At 36.8% G+C, this 22,448-nt stretch overlaps 1 protein-coding gene and 1 long non-coding RNA gene across 2 annotated transcripts; both read right to left on the reverse strand.

Annotated features, from left to right (window-relative positions):
• Positions 1 to 4,832: 4,832 nt before the first annotated feature.
• Positions 4,833 to 8,661, reverse strand: LOC113326989. Its single transcript, XR_003348657.1, has 6 exons — positions 8,226 to 8,661; positions 7,645 to 7,997; positions 6,606 to 7,070; positions 6,306 to 6,413; positions 5,325 to 5,391; positions 4,833 to 5,032 (listed from the first exon to the last, which is right to left on the reverse strand). It is a non-coding gene; the product is annotated as an uncharacterized LOC113326989 (long non-coding RNA).
• Positions 8,662 to 15,146: 6,485 nt separating this feature from the next.
• LOC113326532 lies at positions 15,147 to 17,754 on the reverse strand. The gene is made up of 6 exons (XM_026574243.1): positions 17,176 to 17,754; positions 16,822 to 17,034; positions 16,576 to 16,711; positions 15,634 to 16,167; positions 15,352 to 15,450; positions 15,147 to 15,259 (listed from the first exon to the last, which is right to left on the reverse strand). The coding sequence occupies exons 1-6, from the start codon at positions 17,752 to 17,754 to the stop codon at positions 15,147 to 15,149; spliced, it is 1,674 nt and encodes a 557-aa protein (XP_026430028.1).
• Between the last annotated feature and the right edge of the window lie 4,694 nt (positions 17,755 to 22,448).

Raw genomic sequence — 22,448 nt, forward strand, 5'->3', positions numbered from 1 at the left:
TTCTTTACGACTTGTTTTGCCGGGTATTTTTAGGAGTAGCATTCTATATTAGGCAAGAGTAAGTGACAGATTTCCTTTTTGGAGTTTGTATATTTTTTTAACACCCAAGTTTTCACGGCTTCAATTCAAAATTGAATTTGGTTAACCTTTTCTTTTCTTTTTCCATATATCTTAGACCAATCGTATGTTTTTAAGTGTCTTCACCAGAACGTTCGTTTAACAAAACTCAACAAAAGCTCGAGGGTTTCCACACCGTTTAACGTGAGAGTTTTATTTATCTAGGTTTTTAAGTCTTTAGATAAAGAACATGATGGATCACACGATATGATATATGAGCATGCCGAACTGATGAATCATTCAATTCATATCTCAATTGAACAAAAATAACGCGGTTGCCGTGGATCGAGCCCAGGTGAATCATTCAATTCATATCTCACCTGTTAAAAAGTCATATTTACCCCTAAACTATGTCGTGAACTATGAACCCTAACCATGAACCATGAACCCTAAGTCCCTAACCCTGAACTATATCGTGAACCATGAACCCTGAACCATGAACAACGAAGCCTGAACTATGAATCCTAAACCCCTAACCCTGAACCCTGAACTATATCGTGAACCATGAACCCAGAACCATGAACTTTGTACCCTGAACCCTGAACCTTAAACCCCTAACCCTGAACCCGGACCCTAAATCCATGAACCGAGCTCGACGTACCTGAAAAATGAAGTAGAAGATAATCGTGACCAGTAAAAGATAAATAAGTAAAAAATTGGATGAAAAATTAAATTAGATGAAAAAGTTAACAGTGGGGGAGTTTTGAAAAGTTGAAAAAAACGGGGGTAATTTATTAAACCGAAATTGAGAGTGGAGCAGTTTATACACGTGAATGCGCTACTTTTTATTGTCGATTCTCTTTGTATCTTTGGATGACAACTAACCTCAATTCACTGATACCATGGCCTAGATGCTTATTTTAATGTACAAAAAAGACATCGCTCCTATTAGGGTTATTAAATTCCAGGAAATTACTAATCCAAGGGATTATTTTGATATGTATGGATTGGGTAACCCCTAGTATAATTTGGTAACTATTTATAACAGCCTTGGAAAGTGAAAATGCAAATTTTGATCTCCAATATGGAAAGAGATAAATTCCATGATACGCATGTGCCAACACCTTCGTCCCAGTTACCCTTGTGCTAGAAATTTGGTTGGCTGAATATATATCCATCTGAAAAATACAATTTAAATTTGAAAACATGTCAAATCACCAGCAGTGACCAAGTGACAAGCTATCGGCATGTCTTCTATCACTTATGATAAAGCTTCACTTCTGAAATAAGGAGCCAAGAAATAGATTAAAGGGATGAAGAACTTGTGTAACTTTGAAGCAGCTAGCTCTTGCAGGTGATCACAATATGTAAACCCTATTACTGTACATCTTTTTTGGCTCATGTAGTCGACATGTGAAATGCTTACGGTAGTTTTCTCGGTAATTGAGTGCGGCATATGGTACAATTTATAGGACGCATTAAATTTTTAGTTGGAATTATGTACATTATTTCCTATCTAGATTAGATTATTAGCTTTAACAATTCACATTTGATTACACCCTCGTGATTTCACCTGGTTATTGTTGGATTGTACCACCATGGTACCTTATCCTCTCAAGTGTTGGTTCACAAAGAAGTAGACAAATTACATGTCTTTGCTTGTGTTTGAGTACTCAAAGTTGAGTTTTAGCTATCATTGTTACTAATTAAATTATGGCGGATTAAAATTTGAAATGATTCTTTGGTTAATTAACCATCCAAATCCATACACATCATAATTATGAAATGAGAGAAAATGTAGGATCGAGCAAGAGAGAGGAGAGCACAACGTGAAAGCCAAAACGATTACATTGATAATCAAATTCGGTATACATTCTCTCATGGCTTACTAGCCTACTTATAGTCTCACAAACTTGACGTTCCCTCAAAGTACTTTCCTAATAAAATCAAACTCTAAATAAAACACACTTCGAGAAACACAAAGAAACTTTAAGCATAGTAAAACTCTAAAACAAGAAACCGACACAACTTTCTCTTCTAGTTAACTCCAACTTCCAAATATCGCACAGTGTGTCAACAACATATGTTGATCCAACTTGACTACGTCAACTACAACAGTTGATCCATTCGGACTGGATCAACATCATATGTTGATCCACGAACCAAATCACCATATCTTGGTTTAACTTCCAACATCCTCCCTTGAACCAAGATATCATTCAACGAGAATTCCGTAACCCTCTTCTTTCATATATAAACGTTTTTCCGTCCTTGTCTTTTATCATTTTTTATTCCTATTCTTCCATTGATAAACGTTAGCACGTTCTTGTCTTTTTCATACCAGAATTTCGTGATCATTATCAAACTCAATTCACAAACCAATCTTCTTCACAGCAATCATCAAACACTCACTTCACATTCTTCTTCAACGCAGCGGAACACAAACCTTAACAAGCTAGAAACACCTCATTGTGCTCTATACAACTTTCTAACCAAAAAAAACTCATCACTGAGCATTGTAGCTCAACTTCAACTCTTGTTTTACCCACTTCACTCGCAGGACTTCCACTTAACACTTTAAATTCCACACTAGAATTACTTCACAACTCTAACCAAATCCCCACACTGGGATTGCTTCACTTCTCACAATCACACCCTTGTGACGTCTCTTCTAATCTCTCATCACCACCTGGTGATTACTTCTCTTTCTTCACAACCTTGTTGTTATTTCTTATTTTCTTCTTTGTTTCTTTGTTCCAGTCACGCTATTGTTACGAAACCTTCACATTTCTTTTCTTTTCAAGATTCTCTCACAATCTTTCTCTTGTTACGCTTCTGCCACAAGCAATAACTAACAAAAAGTCTGCCACACTTTGTAGTATTTCCAAGTTTCTGCCACAAACTCTTCAATCACCATTAAGCTTAACATGTTTGAGCTTAAACTTCAACATCCTCCCTTAAGCTCAAACATATCGACCCAACATTCCTTGTCAATCTAAGTCTCTGAATTCAATCAACTTAATCAAATTGTACCATTCCTGACTGCAATACCAGCTTTGACCTCTATCAAACTGTACCAATCCTCCTGACTGCAATACCAGCTTTGATCATCTATCAAACTGTACCAATCCTCTGACTGCAGTACCAACTTTGATCATATTGTGTTTATTTTAAATCCATGACTTAACCCTTCGAATTAACCTCTCACCCAAAGCTTCTTCACCTTCTAAAATCAACCAATGCTCTGCAACGACAACCCTTGCTTACTACCTCAACAATCATCAAATCTGCATTCTGCAACACCTCTGACAGAAAATGTCACACTTCTTACTGTTATAACCCTTTCGTCATGCCTACTGTCACATTTTCTTCTGTTATGCTTCTGTAACAATTCTCCTCAACTGTGATTGTTCTTTGCAACACCTATCACATACTATTGCTTTTTTTTTAGCGCAGGTAACCATACCTCTTCTCACCTGATTTTTTTTTAGGTCGTGAAACCCTCAAACGTCGCACGATAATTCCGTTATGTCAACTTCTCCCATCTTCATCGTTGTTCTTTCCACAATCACAATCATAACCCCATCGTCTCTTTCAACATCTCTATCATTCAAATACTAGCACAAACAACACCTCCCGGAATCCAAGTTCTCTTTAATGGAAGTAGGTATCAATATAGCACCACAAGTATTCTGCCAGCAGATGCAAATTCTTCATCTCAACTTCACAGACTTCTTTTTCAGGTTACAACACCCTTTTTATCTCGTCTTCATCTTTTGCTTCAACCTGGCAGACGACTTGCTTCAGCAACGTTTTTCATACAACAACTGTAGCATCAACAAACTCCTTTCTCTCCGGTACAAAGTGATCCGAAGTTCTCATCAATACGAGGAACATAATCGGCGTACAACTCCATTGACTCCAACAACAGCCAAACATCGATGCTGGCAGCCACATCTTTTCCTTCTTTATAAAATTCTCCTTGCTGAAGCTCTCGAACCTTGCTAAAGACACAAACCAACACAACATCCATCTTGAGATCATGTTCTTTCTCAACCTCCAACACCTTAAACCCTTGCGTAAGTCCCACAGAAGAATACGGGATTAGGCCTTCTTCTCAGCGAACAATATCATCAGAACTTTAAACAGCGACTTCACATTTTTTTTTAACTAGAAACCCTAAAATCACCATAACTTGAAACAAAAAACTACATACCATGAATTCTCTTTAACTCTTCTTCTTCTACCACCAAACACTACACCATTCATAGTGATTAGTAACGGCATGCTTCAGTTGCAAAGCAGGGTTGCAACAATTCAAACTGTTATGAAAGCGATGTTGCAGATTTTCGCAACGGCTCATAAGCCTTTGCGAATTTTCGGCTGCAATTGTTCCTAAGAGTTGCAACGGAAAATTCTCGCAACAGTTCGAAACACTAACGAAATCAGGTTGTCGCAACAGTTTGAAACAGTTATGAAACTGGAATTAGCAACAGTAGTACCTCGTTGCGAAATTTGGCAACATTAAAAAAATTGTGGTTTTGACTGGCCAAAACCACTATTTGACCAGTCAAAACCAAGTCAAAATTAGAGTTCTGTGTAACAAGATCAATATCAGTCTAAAGCAGAGTTAACCCAACTTTTTCAGTAAGAGAAATCAGATGCATGCCTATACTTCAATATTAGCATAAGTACCTTTAAGTTCAAACCTACAAGCATCATCAATTCATCTATATAACAAACATAAAGTATCAAAAGTTACTAGAGACATTAAGTGTGAAGTATCAAATGAATTGCAAGTATAGAAACATTTCCTACATTTCAAAAACATGCAATAACAATCTAAAATTCACTCCCCACTTTTAGCCTAGGTCGCCAATTATGAGCAGGGCCTGAATTTGTACATGCTAGGCTCACTTTGACAGTCCCTTTGTTCCTTTGGTATGTATTCAATTAGATAGGCCTGAGAGTGTCTCTGCAACAACAATAACAACCACATTGATCAGATCGTTCTATGACATCCACTTGTAGATTAATTCTATAGACATTCATTCGCAACAAGCACTACACCAACTCATAACCAAATGGGTTATGTAAAAGGCAACAGATAAGTCATTTACTTCAAGCAAGGTGGATTGATGAAAATTGAATATCATATCCATTGAGATTAAATAAAAAGCATACTACAAGCTTGAGGGATGGAATAAAAATAAAAACAAACTCAGATACGCAGATAAACCAAGTAACTTTGACGCGCAATTTAGTACCTGACCTAGTGCTTGCAAGCAAAGTGCTCAGAGCGCCCCTTCTGCTAAGTCTACAGGAAACTTTCCCCTACAGTAAACAACACGAATACTTATGTCAAGCTTAAATAAAAAAAATTAATAAAGATTAGTATCATCACTTAAGGATCTAGTCTAAAGCATTTAAAAGTGGTTAGATATGATTCTAGTAAGCAAGTACTCGTATATATTTCAGCACATATATGAAATGAAGGAAACACCTTAAAAGCATAGCATAGCAGCATCACCAACTGTGAATTGAGGTAGTAAAACTTCTTATCTAAAAGAAGAAAGTCTTGTGAGCAGAATTATTATCAGCTGGATATACCATGAGAGTATTTCATAATGTATAGCAAGCAGTGACATCAACAATCACACAGCACTAGATACATTACCCACCATGATAAGTATTCGTTTAGGGTGCGATAATTAGTTATCCCAAGACAACCCATGTGTCATTTCCAAATTGTTCCCGATACTTAAAATGGTAGCACATTAGCGCATCGATAACATTCCTTTTTAACCTAAGCCTGGTTATTAATAAATTTCGATAAAACTAAAACTGACAACCGACAACATATATCAGTATGTTCGCCCAGATTTCTTTGTTAATACCATGCATAAGCACAACCAAAAATCTAAAAGGAAGATCGAGTACGATGACGAAATATATGATTTCAGATTCATAATTAACACTACCAAAGTCGGAACTAAATAAAGATCAAACTATACAAAGGGCTCAGTGACCTATAACGACACCTTACTGGTTGAATGAAATCCTTTTATCTACTCAAATGTACAAAGTTAAAAATATACATCAACACATACATATATATATATATATATATATATATGGGTCGTGTAACCGCAAGGTATATACTTCCAATTCACAGTAAATGACAAAAAATCTCTAGACAACAAAATAATTACAATACTGAATTTATGTCATGGGATAAAACAATTCACCTCCTCATCTGGAGGACTGCACCTAAGTTCCTCAATGTGTTGTCTTTAGCAATCCTCCACCTCAAACTAGCTTTGTGATTCGCTGGCAAGATGGTTCCCTCTATCATACTGAAATTAAAAAACCAAGCATGGTACGATGTTTAGGGGATAAAATCATGAGCATTCTTATGTACACAGAGCTATTCTGGTAAGACCTCCTCCTCAAGTTCTTGACCTGAAACTGAATTAGTTGCATGATTTCATGATAAACGTTAAAGAAGGGGAAGCATCAGGTCTACTTAAAATCCTAGGATACCAGACCTGTGCATCATCGGAAAACAGCATACACTTCCAAACAGATATGGCTGTGCATTCTCTGCCACAATGCACAACATTGAAAGAACTTTCACAGCACCAGCTTGTATTCTCTGTAACAGAAAACGGTTTAATCAACCTTATAACTCATAGTACACCCAGAGGATTTACCAACATAAAATAATATGAGTCACTGAGAGCATTTTTTTTAGTTTACAATGGAACAGGAAAACAAATAGAAACTTTGTCTAACAGAAAATGTCATGTCCTTGTCTACACTACTGAATAAATTGAAAAAGTAAGGAAAAGATAGTCATAAACTGAAGCACAACACATTCCAATTTGTGAGCAGGGATAGCTCTTTGGTTCATGGAAGTAGGATATCAAAGACATTGCTGTTGTAACAGGAATTCATTTGGTGGTAGATGACAACTATCCTTAGTGAAAGGCTGGCAAGATGGATACAGCGTCCTGCAATACCACGTAAAGAAACAAGTGATGAATAGTTTCGATTAGGTAGGAGCAATATATTTTAATTGTCAAGAGTGGCAGTCATAGATACAACAACAAGATACTGCACAATTAGAACTTCACTCAATGAACTAAACCCAGTTAAAAATTTCAATGTGTGACCACTCACTCTGCGCACAAACATGATTCTAGCCACTAAACTATTTCCCATGGAGGCCAAAGAGATATTTCAAATACAAAACAAGTGAGCAAGAACCAGCATACAAGTAGTTGATATACTAATTGAGTTATATGCAACGATAAGACTTTCAAGCATAATTGAAAGCTCCAAAGTTCAGAAGAACATATCAATCCGTCCGTACATCCAGCAGCAAAAGCGAACAACAGATATTGATATTGAGATCTCATCTTTTGCATATGTCAGCGTAACTACTTACTACAACCACAAACAGGGGAAGAAGCTCCTAAACATTCCAAGAAAAAATAAAAAAAATGAACTCGAAGTAGTAATATATATGTGTCACATTCAGGATTTACCAAATGTCCTAAAGGTGCGTATCAGGATGTAGATTACCTGAAGAAGCACCAGCAGCACCTCCAGATGCCAAGTTACAAGAAAATCAATTCCAGTAACCATCTTTGTCCATTTTGAAACTAAAGAGCCTCTTGAAGTTATCCTTGAATGCAAAGTTCAAAGCCTTACAGTTCTTAAAACAATTTAGTGATTAATCTTTAATAATCCAGAATATGAGAACATAATTAGGTTAAATTAAACAACAAACTAGAAGGAAAGTAACGCATGACATTGGCTATGTTTCCTCTCCACAATGACCCAAATCTTTCTTCCTTGATTATTCATCCAAAACACTCTCCAATTCCCTTGTAGGGTTCAGAGAACCTGGCTAACATGATCATCTCATCCTGGTTCTGGACCAACCAAAACACAATGCCTTCCAGTCACATTCATTTACAGAAAAATTATATCTTTAGCATTAATTATACTGCAATAAAAAAATTTATCATCAACTAAAACAAAATTAAGACATCTTTATCATCAATTTGACATTATTGCAGCAAAATCAAATAAATCATAGCTTGCATTTATATCTAATTGAAAAGGAAAACAATAAATCAAAACTAGGGTTTGGTTTATACCTTACATCTGACATTTGAAGAAAGAATCGGGCAAAAAAAAAAAAAATCACAGAACACAGCTTCGCTTGCAATCGGATTAATTCAGATTTCCCTCATTAGGTCAAAAATTGTAATTTATTGTTAACAAATTAGAGTTTCCATAGGAGGGAAAAAATCCAGAAAATAGCATGATCAGGATGAATCCGACCTAGATTAGTAATCGGGCTAAAGATTTTGAGCGGAAAAAAATCAAAAGGAGAAGAAAACAAATCTGAATCTAGGGTTTACTTCACATAAGTGAAATAAAAAAGTAGAAGAAATTGTTCATATATTGGTAATGACGATACCATTATTCCTCAACGACAATACTAAAGGTTTGGTTTTGATGTTGATGATAACGATGGTGGTGGTATTAGAAAGAGGAAAATTCACAGGGAGAAGGAAACTACGAGAGAGAAAGAAGATGAAAGAAAATGAGATAGAATAAGAGGTTGCTCGATGATAGAAGGGATAAGACAACTGAGTCAGCTTTCCCTAGTATCTGATTGGGCTGAATAATGAGTCAGTTTGAAAGTGTTCGCAGCCACACTCACTTTTTGCACGCGTACAAGTCGATTTAGTTGCGAATCGTATGACTTCGTCTGTTGCAAGTTTTGTAACAGTTCATAACTGTTGCTAACCTTTAGCAACGGAAAATTCGCAACAGGGGATAAGCTGTTGCGTATTCTAGTTACTAATCCCTGAATTTGGTGTAGTGAAAAACTTTTGAATTTTCTCGAACTATATCCCCTTCTCCTCTCCCTTCCTCTCACCTTTCTCTGATACCAAATGTAGGATCGAGCAAGAGAGAGGAGAGCACAACGCGGAAGCAAAAACGATTACATTGATAATCAAATTCGGTGTACATTCTCTCATGGATTACTAGCCTACTTATAGTCTCACAAACTTGATGATCACTCAAAGTACTTTCCTAATAAAATCCAACTCTAAATAAAGCACACTTCTAGAAACACAAAGAAACTCCAAACATAGTAAAACTCTAAAACAAGCAACCGACACAACTTGCTCTTCTAGATAACTCCAACTTCCAAATATCGCACAGTATGTTAACAGCATATATTGATCCAACTTGACTACGTCAACTGCAGCAGTTGATCCATTCGGACAGAATCAACATCATATGTTGATCCACGAACCAAATCACCATATCTTGGTTTAACTTCCAACAGAAAGTTACATAGGCATGGCTTTTTAGGGTTTTGGTTTATTAATTCCTAGAACCAGTTTGAGCCTTAGCGATTCCCAGATTTTTGATTCACATTTTGATTCTCTCTTCCATTGCCCCTTCATAGGTTATGATGGTTGCAAGGATGGGGTTGGTGGTACAGGCTTAGTGAAGGGTTCGTTGCTGAAATATCTTAATGAAAAACATTTTGTGCATGGGAAGGAAAATGAGATAGGGTTTCTTCCAATTAAGAGGTGTACGAAGCATGGGAAGTGGTGTTGTCGCAACTTCAGATGTGGTTATGCACTGAGTGTATGTTGATTCATTCTTGGAGTAGATCCTCCAAGTCTCATTTTCTTGCAGGTCAATGGAATGGTAAGGAAGTATATTTTCTTATTCATGGTTTGATTTTTCCTCCCTACTGTGGCCATTATCCATGACAAAAATGGGTCTACTTCTCCACGTGTTTGCTCTCCATGCCTTAATCTAGAGTTACTCAACAAGAATTTTCAATCACAGATTCATACTGTCAAAAATATTCCTCCACAGTGTAAATTTCAATTCTTCGTGGTTTTGAGGTTCACATTGGACAAGGTATTGGCCAACCGTCGAGATATTTCCAGCTGGATGCAGCTACTGCTTCTTCCTTTCTATTTTCTGCACCTGTATGTTCCTAAAACCATCCATGAGGAAACATTTAGGATTCGAAGGAAGTTGCAGGTAGCTTCTATCAATCGGTATGTTGTTCAATGGTATGAGCCGAATGGTTGTTTCATTTTGATACAGGATTTGATGGCTGAACTTCAGTGGCCTGAACAGACGCAAGGTAAGAAGAGAAAAAACCAAGGGGCTCTTAATCTTAGAGTTTGCAGAAATAAGATTCGAAATGGTTTGTTTACATCGGTCATTAAGGTAAGGACCTCACATCTAGTGGTATTTGTTAGAATACGGGCATCCAACTCAAAACCAATTGGCCATGAGTGGAGAGGCCCTAAGAGATTATAAAACGCAGGATCTTAATTGCCCATACAATGTGGGACTAATAATCTCAGCACGCCCCCTCATGTGTAGCCTTGTTGAGTCTAACACGTGGACAATAAATCGGGTGACACGGAGTAAAGGTGCGGCCAAACGACTCGACACAAATATCCTGCTCTGATACCATGTTAGAATACGGGCATCCAACTCAAAACCAATTGGCCATGAGTGGAGAGGCCCTAAGAGATTATAAACCATAAAATCTTAATTTCCCATACAATGTGGGACTAATAATCTCAACAGTAATGCACCTGTTGGGAAGAAATTTTTCAGAGTTTAATCAATAAACAACCCTTTGCGCAACCTCCGACCATCCCCATTACCCCGGCTGTCACGGGAAGTGTTATATCATCTAATGAAGCCATTTTGGAGAGGATCAAGAGTTTTCCACAGGGTACAGCGTGTGGTAGAATTGGTTTGAGGGTTCAACATTTACTGGATGCTCTTAATGGCTCTGCCGAGGCTGTTGCAGATGATTTATCGTCTTCCATAAATGGTGTAGTTAATTTTTGGATCAGTGGTTTATGCCCTCCACGGTTGGGGGATTTTGTGGCCAGTGCACCCCTTACTCCCCTACTCAAGCCGGATGGAGGAATTCGGCCTATAACGGTTGGTACGGTTTGGAGACGGCTTGTGTCCAAAGTAGCTGCACAATCTATTGGGAAGCAGATGTGCTTGTATCTTGAGGATTTCCAGTACGGTGTTGGGGTACCTTGTGGGGGGTGAAGCGATCTCGCATTCTATTAACAAGCTTCTGTGTGAAAAAGGTAATGATCCTACAATGACGATGCTTCTTGTGGATTTTAGTAACACCTTCAATTTGTTTGACAGAACTGCGATGCTGCAAGAGGTTAGGAATCGGTGTCTATCCATCTCTAAGTGAGGGGAGTTCTGTTACTGGTCTCCTCCTATGTTATATTACAATGATTCATCACTTTTGTCGGCTAGAGGGGTTCAACAGGGCGACCCTCTCGGTCCACTCCTTTTTGCTCTCGCTCTCCATCCGTTGGTCAAAATTATTACTGAGTAATGCCATCTAGATCATCTTCAGGCGTGGTATCTTAATGATGGAACCATAATTAGTGACATCTTAATGGTTTCCAATGTTTTTAATATTATTTAGTTTGAAAGTGGTAAACTCGGTCTTCATCTTAACATTACCAAGACAAGGGTTTTTTGTCCAACGCTGGATTGTTGTCGTGATTGAGATTTTCCTTCTGAAGTTAGCAGACCAGTGAGAGGTGTTAAAATGTTGTGGGGGACGGTTAGCCTAAACCTGCAGTGATCTGGTACATTCTAGAGTACTTAATACTATTGCTGTGATGGAACGGAAAATTTATGCCTAGCCCACCAGGGCGCACATGCCATAACTTCCTCGATGCGCCACGATGATGTTATTTACCGGGCCTTAAAACTAGGCAAATGCACGTTCATTTACCCTTGCAAGCATGCTCGTGGAGCATGATGCAGCAAAATTAGCTTGCACACCTTTCCAATATACCCTTGTTTCGCGAAGGGTTTATTAAGAAAATAAAAACTTTCTTAAAACAACTAAATGATGGAATTTGGCTAAAATTTCAATACTGTGATGCTTTGCATCATGACTTGATCGTTGGGCCGTTTTCAATTAATATAGACCCGCCTTGAGCTAAATTACAACAATTGGGTTTTTATCCTCCAGGTAGGCTATAACTTGCTCATCTGCATCAACTTGTCTCATCAAGTTTGGCCGCAATCATTTCCTGTGTCGAGCTACCGATCCATATGATATAAGAGGCCAATGTGCCGCAATCATCTCCCAAATAGATGATATGAGCGACAAAGTGGTGGACCGGAAATGATGCAACTCATTGCGGCTGCCTACGTACCCTATCCTACTCTAAAGGTATCAAGAACAGACCGTAGTTCATCCTCGAAGGGACAACAACTTAATCCAACCTCGTTTACAAGGTCGTGGTATAGCAATAATGATAATGGCCTAGTCCGTAAAGGTCGTTTCGTCAAAATGCACGAAGGTTGCGCATTATCGGGTCCGCGGCATGGCATAGTGATGCCTTAGCATCATATACCTGATTGGAAAGGCTACAAAACTATAAATGATGCTTACACATCATTCATACTCTTTCGGCTAAGCTATGAATCTTACATGGTGCATGGTAAATATATCCACTTTCAACCAACTACCCCTCCCTATATATGTTAACTTGCAATTTCTACAACTTTGTAAAGGGGAGCAGAATGACTTCACCAAGTCCCAAGGCCAGGCCGTTTCCATGTATTTCTGAATAACCGACAATGATTACTCAGTTTAGTTCTGTGTTACACAATGATTGCGCACCACTCGTTCTGGCCGTTGCACAATGATTGTACACCACTCGTTCTGGCTGTTGCATAATGATTGTGCAACATTCACTTTGGCGTATCGCACAATCCTGATGCACAATGATTGTGCAGTTTTCACTCGGCCAACCCTCTTTGGCCTAATGCACAAGGATTGTGCAATATTGGTTGTAGGCTAATATTCCTCTTAACGCAACAGAAGCTTGAGATGAAGCTTCATATCATGCCATGACGCATCTTTGAGCATGCGCCATGCTAAAAATTCGGGGTGTTACATTATTCACCCCTTTGAATAATTTCATCCCCGAAATTTAAAACAAAAACTATGATGGACAAATTCTTAGGTTTGGATTCTTGAACAAAAGTACCATACTAGATGCTCAGAAATTACGAGTTTCTTCAAGTTATCGTGAACAACAATTTAGACCTTCTGAGCAACCACTCCATACTGCTTTCCCAGGGATACAAAAATGCCTACAACGTTACCAAGAATCTCAATTGGCCAGTTGCCAAAAAAATATCTCAAGTAAGTATCCTAAGTGGGGTTCCCATACCACACACTCGGGAGTCCTTAAAGTTCATGTTAGAGTATTTCTCGGTCGAACTCACAAGCGTTGTTATCTCAAGCTTGTTTGTCAAATTTAGTTGTCAAAATTATATGTCTTGATTTCTAGTCTACTTATAACTAAGTCTCAGACTAGGATAGTTAAGTGTAGTTGAGCTCAAGATTCCACGACAATCATCTTACGAAGACAAAGAACTACTCAAGGAACCAGTGGAACTTCATCCGACTAAAAGGTATGTGGAGATTTGAACTTATCTATCACTCAAAAGTCTATCTGCTCTATCTCCTACTCTTGAGACAAAAGTCGTATAAGTATGATAGTTTTCATACATACACATTTGTTATTTCGAGCCTAGTTTATCTCGCTTATTTATTTATCGAAATATGTGTTGGTAAGCTTTCGCTTTAACCATTTTCATCTTTACGCGTGACGAAAGTCATGATGACGTTTCAATCTCTTGAAAATTACTTTGATGACTATAGTTGTGAATAACGACTATTATAACATTATAGAAGAATGTTTCAATGATTGGAATGTAGAGTTGAGAATATGTAACCATCTATGGATATAAGGAGACCAAGTGTGTGCATATGTGTGCATACGGAATTGGTAAAGGAGACAGGTTGGGTATGCGTACCCGTACACGTACTGGTGGTTCCTCCCGAAAAATTATGTTGAGTTTGTAGTTTTCAAACTAGTAAACCAGTCACCTTAGGTACGCGTACCCGTACATGTACTGGTGGAATGAAAAATTCTGCTGAGTTTGGAACCAAAACCAACTCAATCCGGTTGCTAAGGTACGCTAACCCGTACGCGTACCCAAGCTGGTTATTTTTTCAAATCGGTAATTCATGAACTTAAACAATAAATTATAAGGAATGCAATCTTTGCAAACCGTGGCTATATTGTTCATGAATTGATTCAAATGAATCAAACTGGTTTTGTTTCAATTGTGTCTATGTATAAAGACCTAAGAAATTGAAGAACTCTTCAACTAGTTCTTTTGAAGTCATTTGAACTATTTGAGAAGAAGATGAATACGGTTAATATGAGAGTGCTCATATGGCTAATCATTGGTTAACTATTTGTGAACCAACTAAGTGTACATGTTTAGGTACGATTACTCAAACCTAAATGAAATACATTTCATTTGTGTATGACAAGCTAAGTTTCGATCTAATGGTTGAAATATATTAGCTTATATCTAATCAGGTTTTCATCTAACGGTGAATATTGAATGCCTTGTTACTAAGCTAAAATTGATTGTAAACCCTGATTTGAAAACTATATAAAGGAGAACTCTATCAACTGAAAAAACTAATCCCCACACCTAAGGGTGCACACGGTACGGTTCGGCTCGGTTCTTGTCGATGCCGAGTACCTGTACCTCCCTAGCCTCGGTTCCAAAATTTTGGACCGGTACCAGTACCTTATACCTCGGTTCCGGTACCATTCGATACACATACGGTAGAAGGCAAGGTTCCGGTACTAATCGGTACTTTCTGTCAGAATTCCAGACAAATTTTCCTGTTAGTTTTCCAGACAAATTAAGTAACTGTTTTACCTGTTTTTCAATATATTAAGCAATATCGAAATCAAAGAACAAAGTAACAACTAACAAGTAGCAATAATACTAGCTATCCAAAGTGCTAAACAACCAATGTCTTGAAAATATGAAAAAATAACAACTAACAAGTAGCAGTAGCACACAAACCAACACAAACAATACTACAATATAATAGTCTTAATTTTTAAGTTTTACTGTCTTAACAACTAATGGCAAGTTAGTTGAAGTTGAAGTTGTAGCATTGGTGGTGAAGTGGTTGTGGAGATATATTCCATGGTTGTACTGGTAGTGGCATTATTGTTGATACGACCCAGTATCTCTGCAAAAAAAAGTAATATCAAGCTAGAAAGTTAGTAACTATTACTAAAAAAAGTAACAAGGAAAAAAAAATTTGTGAATAGAATATGTTACCTTCTTCAACTAAAACATTGTCATCTGGTATATAGTCACTTAGAAGATCAAGTTGTATTGGCTTCCTTAGCCAGCTTTGAGTGCAAATAAATGCCTCAACTGTCCTTGTAGATAAATAGCTTCTACAAGGACTTAACACTCTCTTTCTTGTGCTAAAAGAAGATTCAGAGGCAACAGAAGACACATGAATGGCTAGTATATCCTTAGCCATATGTATAAGTATCTTATACTTTTTACTGTTGGTCTTCCACCAACCCAATAAGTCAAACTCCTCATCATCACCATCTTCTCCTTCACCTTCTTCAAACTTGTCTATGAAATATCTATCCAACTCATTTTTTCCCACATCATCATCTGGGTTGCTCTTGAAAATCTTACTCCTTGACATAAACTCTTTCATACGACTTGGCCCTGTCCCTGGTTTACTCAGCACTGATTTGGCTTGTCCCTGCATAGAAGTGCTTGACTGCTCTTCATGAACTGAATACACATCCTTATATTCTTCAAATAGAATATTAAAATCCAATAACACACTCCTCATAACAGATTCAACCTTTGAAGACTTCTTCCCATACAAACACTCAGGAGCAAATTCTAGTCCTTTTTCTTTCTCTCTAGGATCTAAAAACATGGCAAAAAAAGTTATAAAGTTCATCTTTGCATAATCAACCCAATATTTGTTATACTTCTTAAACATTTTGGCATCCATAGTTGCAATAAAAGGATCTTCATCTACATTATCTCTAAATGCAACTAGTTTTTCATAAATGATAACTAATTTCCATAAGAAAATATTTGTTGTTACCTTAGTTGAGGCTGAAAATGCAACAGTGGCATCAAATAATACATTCAAACATTTGACAAGGCCTCTAGCAAAGACCCAGTCCTCTTGACATGGAGCAGGTTTCTTAACTATTGCCTTCTTCTTCTTCTTTTGTGCCTTCTTCTTTCCTTTCACATAAACTTCTTCTTCTTCTTCACTAAAAATTTCTTCTTCTTCACCAACATTAACATCAATATCATAATCATCAGCATTAGGTAAATCTTTCTCATTGTCTTTTGGGAAATAAAACAACTTATGATATTCCCTATCATACCTTTCTAACCTAGTAAAATCTCTTTCTTACACTTATGCAGCATCTAGCATCAAGAATGTGTTGTTCCATCTTGTCTTAACATCTAATATCAATGTTATCTTAGACTCTATTCCAACTAAATTTGCACACTGCCTAAGCTTAGCCAACCTAGCTGGAGAACCCTTTATATACTTGACAACTGACCTGATTCTTTCAATTGATTTGTTGTATACCCTTACAACATCTTTTACCACAAGTGCAAGTACATGAGTTGCAAACCTTACCTGAAAAGATGTAGATTCATACAAGTATTAGATTTTTGTAAAAAGTAATAACTAATAAACAAAATCCTAAGTAGAAAGTAAAAATAAATAAATCATATACATATACTTACATGCAAGTACTTAGCTCTCTCTTCTTCCCTTGTCATTAAAACAATACTAGTGGTCAAATAATTCATTGCTACCTTGTTGGCACTAGCATTATCCAAAGTGACAGAAAAAACATCTTTAATCCCCCAATCTGACAAGCACTTCTCCAACGTCTCACCAATACCAATTCCTTTGTGACCACTAACCTCACAAAACATAATAATTCTCTTTTCTAACTTCCAGTGATGATCAATAAAATGAACTATTACACATATATAGTTGAAATTATTTGGTGAAGTCCATGTGTTTGTTGTCAAACTAACCCTCTGATTGCTTGACTTGAAGTAATTTTCAACTTTTCTTTCTCAACTACATACATTTTTAATAAACTTCTGTAAACAGTCATTACTTGGTACAACAATAGGCTCTAAGAAATGCATCATTCTCCTAAACCCTTCACCCTCAACTACTCTAAAGAACATCTCATCAATTATAATAAACTCAACAACTGCCCTTTTACATTTTTCTTGACTGAAAATAGTAGAGACTAACTGACCTTCATCCTCACCCAGTGTTTCAGGTTTTAATGTCAGAGTTTGTTGTCCTTTTGGCTTTGGCTTGTTAGGGTTCTTCTTGCATCTGTTAAAGTGCTTCCATATTCCACTTGTACCATTCCTTCCAGAATGAGCCTTTATTATCTTCTTGCAGTAATTACATTCAGCTTCTTGAACATTGTTTTTAGTGAAATGATTCCAAATGTCAGAAGTTATCTTATCAGTGTTACCACCCATTTGAGTAGAAGTAGCTTCTACATATATTGTTGTTGTCTCTGGCTCTACTGATCCATATGTTGGTTGGATAGAGGATCCAACAACTGTATCTGTAGCAGGTGTAGGTGTAGCAGCTGAAGTAGGTGCAGGAGTAGCTGTTCCACAAGCTTGACTTGATGCATCCATGATTGATCACTGAGAAATCACAAATAAACATAAACATATGTACATAATACATTTATGAGTTATGAATTGAAGTTCATATACAAAATCACTAATCAAATATTCATACATATAAAGTGCATTCATACATTCATATATTCATACATATAAAGTGAATAAGAACTGAAAGTAAAATAAAATCGCAAAGGAAATAAGAACTGAAAATAAAAGTGAATTCATATATTCATACATATAAAGTGCTTCCACTAAAAATTGTTCATAAGGATTAAAGACATCAAAGTTCAAACTTCAAAGTAAATTCTAAATAGTAAAGATGCAGTACATATTACACTGCCAGTACACATTACACATAAACCACTAAGCCTAAGTTCTAAGCATATATGTGAGCTCTGTTAGGATTAGGAATGTGTGTGCATCTATTAAAATGCTTCCACAATGCTGCTGTTCCATTTTTGCAGTTGTGAGCTCTAAATGTCCTTCCAAAATAATTGAAAGTGGCTTCTGCAACATTTCTCCTAGTGAAATAGCGCCATATTATGTTCCGAACCCTAGCTGGACTTGATTCATCCATGATTGATCACTGACAAACAATATATACACAATTCAAACATGGTTTCAATTCACAAGCCACAACAACAACAATAACAAACAATATTCTCAAAATCAATAACTATATGCTCAAGCAGCTCAACCAAATACCACAACTTCCATGTAACTAGAGAACACCAAACAAAGTCATATACAGTTCAACCAAATACTACAACACAACTTCCATGTAACTAGACAACTAAGCTCAGTTTTATTGTACAACTAAACAAAGTCATATACAGTTCCTCAACCAAACCTAAATCAAACCAAAGAAAGTTCACTAAATTTATTTCAAAAAACTATGAAACTCAGATGAATCCAATTACAGTCTGCTTGCAATCACTATTAAGTAAACCAAAGAAAGTACAAACATTAAAAGAAGAAACTCAACAGTAACATCATTTTTTCAGTTCCAAAAGGTGCAAACTGCAATATTTCCAATAACTGAATCAGCATCTCGAATCAATCTCTAGCATCTCAAATCACTGATTTAGAAACCCCAAAATCAAACAAACATAAATACCCTACAAATATGAGAGTTTTCACATAAACATAAGAAGATTTCATGGGATTGCAAGAAAAGATTTTGATGAACTTACCCTTGGTTAACAATTTCTGAGTTGGATGGTTCCTTGAATCCTTTCCCTTCGTCTTCTCCTTGGCGTGATAAATTACACTGTGAAACCCTAAATTAAATTAATCCAGTTCCAACCAATTGGTCATCAAAAATTAAAATTAAACTCAAATTAAAAAAAATCAAGGAACCCAGTATTCCAAATCAAACGATTTAAACACAATAACGAATAGAAATTGATTAAAATTGGAAAAGAAAAAAAGAAAAAAAAACTTACAATAGAAACACAATCACTGATTTTTTGTCCTTCTTCTTCTGGATCGGGAGGTGGTGTAACTTGTAAGTGTAACTAGTGGTGTAAGTAACTTGTGTTCGTGGAGTTGAGAAGTGAAGAAAAATCTTCCCTGTAAATCTAATGGAGTTATTGTCCTTCTTAGAGAGAGAAGACGGCTAAATCTAATGTCTATTATTAGTTTACTACCCCTAAATCTAATGGCTATTATTAGTTTACTACCCCTAAATCTAATGGCTAGAATTCTTCGGTACATTCATTCTGGGACGATACGGGACTTGAACATGACCGTGTACCTGTACTTCCTCAGCCTCGGTTCCTATTTTTTGGACCGGAACCTGTACCCCCTTCCTCGGTTCGGTACAAAAACAAGTATGGTTTCGCCGGTCCGGGTTTTCGGCTCGGTTCCTGAGAAGCTCTACCCACACCTCCTGTGTGATACAAGTTGGTTTAGCTAGATTTGATTCTCCTTTAACCTTAGATTTCTTCTCGAGACCCTTCAGGTTAACGACTTAAAGACTTTATTGGGATTGTTAATCCAGACGAAACTACTTCTCTTGTAGTTGAGCGATACGATCTTGCCATTTCTATCGTACGAGTTCAATTGAAAGATTTGCTCGAGATTATATCTCCGATAGATAAAGATAAAAAGAAATCACAAACATCTTCGTCTCATCGTTTGTGATTCCGCAATATCTTGTTTCGCTACCATACGATTAAGATTATTCTAAGGTGATTGATAATTTTAGGTTGTTCTTCGGGAATATAATTCTGGATTATCGATTGGTTCTTGTTCACCTTGATTTTATCAAAATACGGAACAAAACTCGTAGGTTTATCTGTGGGAGACATATTTATCTATTACCGTAGACTTTTCTGTGTGATACAGATTTGTTTATTCAAGTCTTCGACTTTGAGTCGTAGCAACGCTTGCTTGTGGGTGAGATTAGCTAAGGGAATCAAGTGTGTAGCAACCTGATGTGATCAGAGACGTAAGGAGCGCAACTGTACCTTGAATCAGTGTGAGATTGATTGCGGTTCAACTACAGTCCAGACCGAAGTTAGTTTGTAGTAGGCTAGTGTCTGTAGCGGCTTAATACAGTGTGGTGTTCAATCTGGACTAGGTCTTGGGGTTTTTCTAGATTTGTGGTTTCCTCGTTAACAAAACTTCTGGTGTCTGTGTTATTTTTATTCCGCATTATATTTTGTTATATAATTGAAATATCACAGGTTGTGCGTTGTATCGATCAAATGTGAAATCTAACCTTTGGTTTTTGATTGGAAATTGATTGATTCTTGGATATTGGTCTTTGGTACCATCCAAGTTTATATCTCTTGTATTTAATAAAGACTCGCAGATTTCTATTTGCTTGAGTATAAATTAAATCAAGAGATCGAGATATTAACTCATTCATATATTTTTTATTAAGATTGACTCTGGATGTCTAGTTAATTCTCTTAAAAGTATATTAGAGTTAGTCCATATAGATTTCTAATCGAAATATTGGGTGAGGTTGTTAGACCCCCGCATTTTAATTGGTATTAGAGCAGGAAAACACGTTCAAGACCTCAAAAGTCTGTGTTTGTAGCGATCTAACTCTATGGACAGAGGTGTTATCTCTATTAACGTACCACCAGTCTTTGATGGCTCAAACTACTTATGGTGGAAAATTGTTATGCGAGCCTTTCTTCAATCGCGTGATTTTCAATCATGGATATATGTTGGATATGATGCTCTAGTTGTTGCAATAGGTAACCTTACTGTTCCAAAGAATTTTGGCGAATACGGTGCTGCTCAGATAATTGCTGCAAAGCAAAACTCTGACAGTTTGAATGCCATTACCCCTAATCTTCAGTACAGTGTGTCTAATTGTACTCTAAAGATGCTTGGGATATCTTAGAAACCATATTTGAAGGAAATACCAGTGAAAAGAAATCCAGGCTTCAAAACCTAAATTCCGATTGGGAAAACCTTCATATGACACATGAAGATTCATTTGATGAGTTTAATCACAAAGTGTCTGAAATTGTTGATACATCTTTTGCATTGGGTAAGACTATTCCTGAAAAGGACATTGTGAAGAAAATTCTCAGATCACTGCCATCTAGATACGATTCTAAAAAGCATTCTATCGTTTAGGAAAATAAACTTGATACCCTCTCCAGAAATACATTGGTTGGGAAGCTAAATATCTTTGATCATGAGCATGCATCCAAATTTAGCAAGGATTTTGCGTTCAAAGCACTAAAAGACACAAAATTACTTGATAAAAGTAAAAATGTGTATATCTCTGAAGATGATCACTCTGAGACCGATTCATCAGATGAAGATCTTGACAAATCAGTCTCAGTGATCACAAGACAGTTTAGAGATCTTCTTTTAAAGAGAAGTAAACGGTTCTCCAGAGATAAGCCAAAAGCATCAGTAAAACCCCATAATCGTATTCCTCTTAAAAACAGAGACATAGATAAAACTGATGACGAGGATATGCCTCAGTGCTTTAAGTGTAAGGGTTTTGGTCATTTTGCAAACGAGTGTCCAAATCACAGAAAATACATTAGGAACAAAGGTCTTGCTGCAACGCTTGATGAGATGTCTGACAATTATGATTCTAGTGAAGATAAAAAATCAAGTGTTGCTCTTCTTTTCGAAAATATTGATTTTGATAATTGTAGCAGTACATACATCAATCTTGATAATCTTTTGAAAGAGAACCCAATCAAGATGGAAGAATCAATTGACCCCTCTGTTGGAAACTCCTTGTCTAATGTTTCAGGATCTACTATGTGCCTAGCAGCTTGCATATCAGAAGCACCTAAATCATCTCATGTATTGACGTGCTCTTATTGTTCACTCAAGGGTCATGAACTTTAAAAGTGTTTCAAGTATAAAAACAAGATGATATATGTCAACAAGCTTCAACGAAGAGCGGATCGTCTAGCAAACAAACTTAAACTCGCGCAGAAAACCGCTGAGGTATGTATGATTTTATCTTCTTCAAAGAATATAGTTTCCAAATAGAAGTTTAGACCACTAGAGAAAAAGGTATGGTCTAAACCAGTTGATAGACAGGGAACCATGAATTCCTCTCAAAAAGGTTATGGTGGAAAAATCGTTGTTCACCGCAGCACAACTTGATTGTGTTGTCCTCGTGCATCTTGTCTCATGTGCCTGATTAAAAGAGACAAGATTATGCACACCACAGGCTTTAAGAAAAATTTGTTTTTTTTTTCTTAGTTTTT

This window comes from Papaver somniferum, unplaced genomic scaffold (genome assembly GCF_003573695.1).
Source record: "Papaver somniferum cultivar HN1 unplaced genomic scaffold, ASM357369v1 unplaced-scaffold_10, whole genome shotgun sequence".
NCBI lineage: Eukaryota > Viridiplantae > Streptophyta > Magnoliopsida > Ranunculales > Papaveraceae > Papaver > Papaver somniferum.

What these genes read in the sequence shown, in the direction of transcription:
- LOC113326532 (XM_026574243.1), bottom strand. Translation starts at nt 17,754, where the DNA reads ATGGATGCATCAAGTCAAGCTTGTGGAACAGCTACTCCTGCACCTACT. An exon ending in AGAGAGCTAAGTACTTGCAT is followed by an intron (nt 16,712 to 16,821) that starts GTAAGTATATGT and finishes ACATCTTTTCAG; the next exon opens with GTAAGGTTTGCAACTCATGT. An exon ending in GTTGGCTAAGCTTAGGCAGT is followed by an intron (nt 16,168 to 16,575) that starts GTGCAAATTTAG and finishes TTGCATTTTCAG; the next exon opens with CCTCAACTAAGGTAACAACA.